We start from the raw sequence: 9,259 nt of genomic DNA, 5'->3' as shown, positions 1-9,259 counted from the left end.
AGATATTATGCCAATACAAGTTGACTGCAAGGTTGATTACAATCAATTGCAAAATGTGGTCTCTATCATGTTCACAAGAATTGTGGCGGATGGACGGACAAAGGGCGATCACAAAAGCTCACCTTGTCACTGCGTGACAGGTGAGCTAAAAACAATTATATATTATATTTTCATATTGCTTGACACAAATAATAAAATTAGCCAGGCCCAAAAAATGTGGAAAAGCAAATGTGTATACAAGTATATAGGGATATCCTTAATACAAATTCAACCACAAAAACTTTTTTTTTTCATTTTATTTTCCAAATTGAACAACTTTAAAGCAAACATACATACAAAACATACACTAACTGACAAATTAACAACAAACAAACAGACTTACACTACAATGTCAACCTGTGATTCAGAGAAAATTTCTTTAACCCTCGACTATAGAAGTCTGTTTCAAAATTTGTAGTAACTGTACATGTGCCATTATTATAGTAAAACTTGTTCATAACATTTTAAAGACCATTTTTGGAGGATCCACCTGCACAATTCAGGTTATATGGTGACTTTTTCGGCTTTTCATGCTGGCACCTACCTTCTATAATCTAGCTTGATGATTTCCTCATATGAGCCGTGCCATGGGAAAACCAACATAGTGGCTTTGCGATCAGCATGGATCCAGACCAACCTGCGCATCCGCGCAGTCTGGTCAGGATCCATGCTGTTTGCTTTTAAAGCCTATTACATTTAGAGAAACGGTTAGTGAACAGCATGGATCGTGACCATGCTGGTCACAAAGCTACTATGTTGGTTTTCTCATGGTGCGGCTCATATTAAGAATTGTATAACTCGAGCAATTGTATAACTCGAGCAACACTTTGAGCCCAAATTGGTGAAGGTCAAGACTGACTCAAAGCCAGTGACCGTAACCACTCAGCCACAGAGGCCACTCTATGATGATTTTTGGATCAACCTAAGAGACATTATATAGACTGGTGAAAATCTACCATTTTTCATGTGCATTTAAGGTAGTGGCTATCAGTTATATCCGTGCATTTAAGGTAGTGGCTGTCAGTTATATCCGTGCATTTAAGGTAGTGGCTGTCAGTTATATCCGTGCATTTAAGGTAGTGGCTGTCAGTTATATCCGTGCATTTAAGGTAGTGGCTGTCAGTTATATCCGTGCATTTAAGGTAGTGGCTATCAGTTATATCCGTGCATTTAAGGTAGTGGCTGTCAGTTATATCCGTGCATTTAAGGTAATGGCTGTCAGCTATATCCGTGCATTTAAGGTAGTGGCTATCAGTTATATCCGTGCATTTAAGGTAGTGGCTATCAGTTATATCCGTGCATTTAAGGTAGTGGCTATCAGCTATATCCGTGCATTTAAGGTAGTGGCTATCAGCTATATCCGTGCATTTAAGGTAGTGGCTGTCAGCTATATCCGTGCATTTAAGGTAGTGGCTGTCAGCTATATCCGTGCATTTAAGGTAGTGGCTGTCAGCTATATCCGTGCATTTAAGGTAGTGGCTGTCAGTTATATCCGTGCATTTAAGGTAGTGGCTGTCAGCTATATCCGTGCATTTAAGGTAGTGGCTGTCAGCTATATCCGTGCATTTAAGGTAGTGGCTGTCAGCTATATCCGTGCATTTAAGGTAGTGGCTGTCAGCTATATCCGTGCATTTAAGGTAGTGGCTGTCAGCTATATCCGTGCATTTAAGGTAGTGGCTGTCAGCTATATCCGTGCATTTAAGGTAGTGGCTGTCAGCTATATCCGTGCATTTAAGGTAGTGGCTGTCAGTTATATCCGTGCATTTAAGGTAGTGGCTGTCAGTTATATCCGTGCATTTAAGGTAGTGGCTGTCAGTTATATCCGTGCATTTAAGGTAGTGGCTGTCAGCTATATCCGTGCATTTAAGGTAGTGGCTGTCAGCTATATCCGTGCATTTAAGGTAGTGGCTGTCAGTTATATCCGTGCATTTAAGGCAGTGGCTGTCAGTTATATCCGTGCATTTAAGGCAGTGGCTGTCAGTTATATCCGTGCATTTAAGGCAGTGGCTGTCAGCTATATCCGTGCATTTAAGGTAGTGGCTGTCAGTTATATCCATGCAGCTGTATATTCTTGCATATTATTTTGGCATTTCTCGGACATTACTGTAGCTCATAATAAGCATATGGTTTTCCGTTCATGCCTGAGAATGCCAAAAACACATATGGAAAATACGTAATCAAATGGGAGTTTCCAACTGTTATTACACGTCCACTACCTTAGAATCGTAAGTTGCCAACTGTTATTACAGGTCCACTACCTTAGAATCGTAATGGAAGTAAGAGCCAAAGGCTACTCCGATGACAAGACAACAAAGAATACTGGTAACTTACATTACAACAGAAGTACAAGACTCACATAGACCAATGTTCCGAAGCAAACATAAGCAATATTTAATGTTATACTGAAAGCCTTTTCAATTATAAAAAAATATCATCTTTAACTTATTATGGACATTCATGAACTTATACCAAGTCTTATCTAGATGACATGCTTGTGACATTTTTAAGATTTTGATTTCTTGACATAAGTAGGTCAGGTTATAAAGTTTTATGAAAATTAATTGCTACAGAAAAATTTAATGATTTTTACACCAATCTACTTGTTTTTTGATTTTCCTTAATCAATTAAATATGACACTTAATTTTCAATGGGCAGATATTTTAAGGGAGACAATTGTAACACAATTTAGATTATACCATATACAGTCAAACCTGTACTTAGCAGCCAGTCAAGGCAGTAACATAACTTGGATGCTTAAGGAAGTTGGCTGCTTAAGTCAAGTTCAAATATGAAAAAAAAAGTCAATTTGCAAAAATTGCTGACTGGCATCTTAAAGTAAGTGGCTGATTTATTACAGCTGGCCTAGGTTTAACTGTACAGTCAAATGACAGTTAAAACAGCAAGTTTAGCTAATAAAATTTCAATAAACATATATCATGAAGAAGTATCAAGGAAATGCAAAATCATGAATCAAACGGTCATCTCCAATCAACATTCATACAAACTTTAACAGGCCCCAATATGGGCAATAACTAAGCCAAGACAATTTCCATATAAAACAAAACAAAAAATACTAGTAGTAAACCTGAAAGGGATATACAGGTTCACTAGTGAAAGAAAAAATCAATATTGTAACAGTAACAATACTTCTCACATCTTATTGAGAGACATGCATGTAGTTAAAATGGATAGATTACTGTTTACTTTGATGTCTTGAGTATATAATTTTAGTTTATACTAATTTGTTTTAGCTTGATTGTGATGAAAGCTTTAAGGTTATTGGAACCACTCTTGAGTCCGCTTCCTGAAAAAACCAGTACTGGTGTCATATGAGAAGTCATGGTTGTGACCCCTGGATGAGCGGCCAACACCTTATCCACAAGTATAATGCATAATACGAGGTTAGGATGAATTGTTATAAAATGTCATATTCCACTTTCATTCAAAACTTTATTTATTTTGACCATACACATATTGAAATAACTAGTTTGATTGTCAGATTCAATACTAGATGATTTGTTGCATTTTATTGGCGACTTTACATATAAACATAACGTAATTATTATAGCAAAATATAATTTGATAAATAGAGAATATTAATTTTGTTTGTTTCAGTGTAAGACTGAAATATCTTTCACCAGTGAACACCAGATGCAGTATTTTTATGAGCGGCATACCCTCAAGTGAAAATGTAAGATGTGGTGTTCATAAGTGAAAGATATTTTGATATTACATGTAAAAAAAAATTTCTTTTCTGTCATGTTTTGACTAAATGTACCAAATTTATAGTTTCTTACCAGTGAAAAATATAATTATGTGATATTCTTCACTGTGAAAACACCAGATATATTTCACCCTAAAACTGTGATAACTCATTGAAAAACATCTAATAAAATGACATCTCTTTGTTGCCTTAAATTGATCAAGTAAAAAAAAAAGTGTAAGTAAATCATGGATATATTTCCTGGAAAAATTACCTGGCTATCCCTTTAAATGTAACATTAAAGAACTGAAACAGAAATGAAATATCACAGCTAAAATTGGTACTATTGTAGTGCAAACAAATAATAAACTATCAACCATGATGCACTAACACCCTTGACGCACTAACACTTAAATTCACTAACAATCATAGAAAACTGTTTCAGTTCATTTCTAATTTAGGCAGAAACTTTTACAGGGGCAAATCTCCAATTTAAGATACATAACAATATCTGAATAATTAAAACTGACATTAGAGTCTGTAAAATATCAAAAAGGGTAATTCAAAAATATAGGATTGTGTTTTCCAGTTTGTGTCTTTTTACAAACTTTTCAGTCATATAACAATTAAGTGTCTACTTGAAGCCATGAACATAATAACAAACTTTCTTGAACTGCCTTGTTAAAACATTACACTGTTGACACATGACACAATACCTGACCCGTCCACATTATTTATTCTATTCTGTTGGGTTTAACGTCGCACCGACACAATTATAGGTCATATTGCAACTTTCTAGCTTTGATGGTGGAGGAAGACCCCAGGTGCCCCTCCCTGCATTATTTCATTACAAGTGGGCACATGGGTAGAATTACCAACCTTCTGTAAGCCAGCTGGATGGCTTCCTTACATGAAGGATTCTTGCCCTGAGTGAGGCTCAAACCCACATCAATGAGGGGCAAGTGTTTGAAGCCTTAACCACTTGGCCATGGAGGCCCCTCCTAGCCACATTAGATACAAATTTCAAGATACAAATTTTATTTAAAGTCGGTGTTACATATATAGACAACATTAAACCAATATCAGACAGACCAGTTTTAGAACTATCCTACTTAACTTTAGTACCTCTTTTATAAAGGATTCTATCTGACATAACTGCGGATCAAACCCCGACTTCTCGCAAGCAAGGTAGAAACTCTACTACTGAGTCATTGTTCTGTATTTTTAATGTCATGTAAGTTAACATTGTAAACCAGCACATTTTTACTGTGTGACTCACACTGTAAAGAGCTTTTCTAGATACATTATGATTACACTTGTGTTTTTATAAGTAGATATTAGCTAAAACTGCTTTTTCTTTTGATTTTTGTTATTGCAGAAATTAGATTAGTCAAAATAATTAACATACATCTGGAGTTTTGCCCCTTTGAATCCTTAAATAAATATTGCAAATTACAAATATCACAAAAAACTTAAAAATACTGTTAATTATATTTTATAACACAGAAAAAAACTGACAATAATAACAAACAAGAGCTGTCCGTAAGACAGCGTGCTCCACTATTCGGCGATTTGACAGTACTGTAAAATGAATTAATGTCTCATAAAAAAAAAAAAATTAAGTATGAAAGGGGCATAATTTGGTCAAAAATACAAATCAGAGTTATGGGGATTGTTACCACACATGCAGATGATGATGATAAAGATACATTTTAAGTTTCAAGTCATTATCTTATACTGTACTAAAGTCATATCCAGAAAGCGAAAATTGCCAAAAAACTTTAAGTCATATAATGAAAGAGGCATAATTCTGTCAAAAATACAATTAGAGTTATGGGTATTGTAACCACACATGCAAATGATGATTATAAAGAAATGTTTTTAATTTCAAGTCATTATCTTTTAAAGTACCAAAGATATGTCTATAAATGAAGCTTTCGAAAATAATTCCAAGTATAACAACTTGGTGACCTTGACCTTGGGTATAATGGGCCCAGCCCCTGCACATACTTTGTTTGTATGCTGGACAATGTTTATGTGAAGTTACAGAAAGATATAAGCAATAGTAACAAAGATATGACAGAAAAACAAAGGTTGCCAAAAAACTTTAACCAAGAAAGTGACATGCTGACGCCCACGCAAGTAGAATAGCACCCCCATTCTCCGAATGGTGGAGCTAAAAAATTAAAATCAAAATAATAAATTTCTCAAATAATACAAAAAAATCTGATTAAAATAGTTTGTGGTCCTACTTTTTACATGAGTATAAACAGTCAAAAGCATATTCATCATTACATCATACAAAACTTTTCATAAGCTCATTTAAAATGACATAACATCCATGATACCTTCAAATGATGGCATGTCTACATCAGCCAAAGTTATCTGAAATACTGAAAAGCTTTCCACTTTTAACCCTTACCCTGCTAAATTTCTATAATAAACTTGTCTATCTTTCAATTTGGACAGTACCATTAACTGTTAAAAGGGGTGCATACCCAAAAGATTGACTGAATGGCGAACAGTGCAGATCATGATCAGACTGCACAAACGTGCAGGCTGATCATGATCTGCAATGATCGCAAAGGCAGAATCAACCATGTCCAACATGATAAGGGTTAAAAAAAGTCAAATGATTTTTCTACATTGGAGCTTGCAACACACATGCATAAATTACTACATTAGTTGATTGCATGCAAAATGAAAAAAAAAAAACAACAGAAACAACAACAACTTAAAATCAACATTCTTACCATAATGAGAATTTTCACTGCTTGAAACACATATTGTTTTTTTCTAATTTCCTTTCAATATAATTTCAGTGGCATACATTTAAAAAACAGTGTTTTATATACCAGTCTCAGACTGCAGTCTTCCCAGTGGTTAATTCAGGGACTGAGATCAGAATCAACCAATCAGATACCAGTATTTTGTGACTGCTACCTTAGACACATATTTTAATGTCCCAACTCTATTTGATTCATGAGGCACACAACTGGTACAATAATATGATAATCTTAAAAGTCTTTGAGAGCCTCCATCATAATTGCGATTATCGAATATTACAAATATGAATATTACATAGGAAATGGCACCTCTATGTTGGCATAAACTATAATTTTCACAAAAATTTACAGAAGAAAAAACAAGAGCACCGCCTTGCGGGTGCAGACGCTCATCTGATTTTTTTTTGTCTCTGTATAATTGAAATATTGTCCTACCCATGATTTTCTAAGTCCAAAAGGGGCCAAAATTCTTGCAAAAAGCAATGTATTGTTACGGTACTTGCTGTGCAGAGTCAGCTTTAAATGGCACATAACTGCTCCAAGTTTTAAATCAATAGCTTTGACCGTTAAGGAGAAAAGTTGACCTAAACGTAAAACTTAACCAAGAAATCTGATATTTTCTAAGTCCAAAAGGGGTCATAATTCTTGCAAAAAGCAGGATGTAGTTAGGTTTCTTGCTGTACAGAGTCAGCTATTGATGGTGAACAAGTGCTGCAAGTTTTAAAGCAATAGCTTTGGTAGTTTAGGAGACAAGCTGACCTAAACATAAAACTTAACCAGGCAACGCCAATGCCGACGCCTACGCCGATCAGGTGATGACAATAACTCATCTTTTTTCTTCAAAAAATCAGACGAGCTAAAAAACCATTTAGTATTTAACAATACAATTTACTGCGGTAAAAGGTCTTAGTAACCATTGTTACAGAATAAGATTATTCAATAAATGAATATGCTTAATCTATGGGAGATTTTCACAATAAATGAGCCATGCCATGGGAAAACCCAATATCATGTTGGTTTTCTCATGGCATGGCTCATTAATAATGAATATTTGTTTTGGTGAAAGATCAAAATATCTGTTACCAAAAGGACACCAGAAACATTAGTTTAATGAATGGTGTAGCCAGAATTGAAAAATTAAGATATGGTATTCACTTGCAATAAACATTTTGACCTTACATGTACAATAAACACATTTTTATGGATTTTTAAAGTGAAAAATTCATTAAATTTTGATATTTTTCATTGTGAAAATGTCAGATGTATACATGTATTTCAATCCAATGTTGCAATAACTCACTGAAAAACATGTTAATAAACAGATTTATCTACAAATAAAAAAGACAGAGATTCTTTTCTTAATATATACACAACAAAAAATGTAAGAAACAAAAGTAATAATTTGAAACTTTAATAAATGACTAGGTAATGAAAACTTTAAAATTCAGATCAATGAATAACATCTGACTCTTGAAATATTTTGATTAAAAACATTACTGTAATCTAATCACACTTAAAATGCTAAGGGCGCTGTTTTGTGTAAAAGATTTAGCTTTGTGGAAAAAAGTCAATGATCATTAATAATAAAGTTCCTGGCAATGTTTTTTTAATGAAACAAGAAGCTGCGTTCAATAAACGCTTGATGCCCCTGGTGGCATCCTTGTCGGTACAAAGCAACCTAAGTCCAAAACGAGGTCAAGGTTAAGGTCAAACTGAGGTCAGGTGATGTTTGAAGATGAGGAATGGTCACAGGTTACATCTGCATTAGTATCAAGTCATTCTAGTAAGGGGTATTGATGCTAGAGGAAACGGTCCCATTTGGTTAACCAAGAGATGGCCCATACAAAGCACCCTAAGTCCAAAACGAGTTCAAGGTCAAGGTAAAACTGAGGTCAGGTGATGTCTGAAGATGAGGAATGGTCACAGGTTACATCTGCATTAGTATCAAGTCATTCTAGTAAGGGGTATTGATGCTAGACAAAACGGTACCATTTGGTTAACCGCATACAGACGGACGAACGGATGGACGGACAGGGCAATCACTATATGCCTCCCCCATCAGTAGATGTCGGGGGGCATAAAAAATGTTTTCTATAAATAATGCCCACTAATCTTGTCAATGCCATAATTAATACACTTTAAAGGTGTGGCTAACATTTTTGTTTTTGTTGTGAACATAAAATACATTTATTTCTTGCCAATTCCTTTTTTTGATAATTGTTTCCTCTAATTTTGTCACTAAGTTTTGAATATTGTTTAACATATTAGAAAGTTTTATTGAATCCTATGTTTCTGATTACATCCCTTTATGACTGTAGCTGTACATGCTCATGTGCAGTATTGAAAGTAGTGCTTTTCTAGTCATGTAAATATGCATAACATCTATTTGGACATCTGTTTTAACACAAAATTAAAAGACTTACATAACTTAAGTTTTGTTTACAAAAAGTTATATGAAAATTTTTCAGAAAGTATATATTGAAGAACTATATAATATACAGAATAAGATTACAACAGACCTAGGACTTCCTGTTTTCAAGATTTGCATCTTTCTGACTAAGTCAAGGGCCACAACTCTGGTCTGCCACAACTCTGGTCTGGCTGTGTGAAATCCCAATGACAACACCAGACGCAAGAACTTCACATAATGAATAACAATCCTGTGAGGTATGATGACTCTATTTGTACAAATGGACGGACACATGCAGACATGGAAAGGGGGGGGGGGGG

General features: G+C 34.8%; 1 protein-coding gene across 1 annotated transcript; it reads right to left on the bottom strand.

Annotated features, from left to right (window-relative positions):
• Nucleotides 1-278: 278 nt before the first annotated feature.
• LOC128557012 (uncharacterized) lies at nt 279-9,244 on the bottom strand. The gene is made up of 2 exons (XM_053543414.1): nt 2,298-9,244; nt 279-2,255 (listed from the first exon to the last, which is right to left on the bottom strand). Exon 2 carries the CDS (start codon nt 2,094-2,096, stop codon nt 1,002-1,004), a length of 1,095 nt encoding a protein of 364 aa, XP_053399389.1. The 5' UTR covers nt 2,097-2,255; nt 2,298-9,244; the 3' UTR covers nt 279-1,001.
• Between the last annotated feature and the right edge of the window lie 15 nt (nt 9,245-9,259).

Source organism: Mercenaria mercenaria, chromosome 5, assembly GCF_021730395.1.
Source record: "Mercenaria mercenaria strain notata chromosome 5, MADL_Memer_1, whole genome shotgun sequence".
In the NCBI taxonomy this organism is placed as follows: Eukaryota; Metazoa; Mollusca; class Bivalvia; order Venerida; family Veneridae; genus Mercenaria; species Mercenaria mercenaria.
The sequence above is the reverse complement of the archived record's forward strand: the minus strand, read 5'-3'. Positions and strand labels throughout refer to the sequence as shown.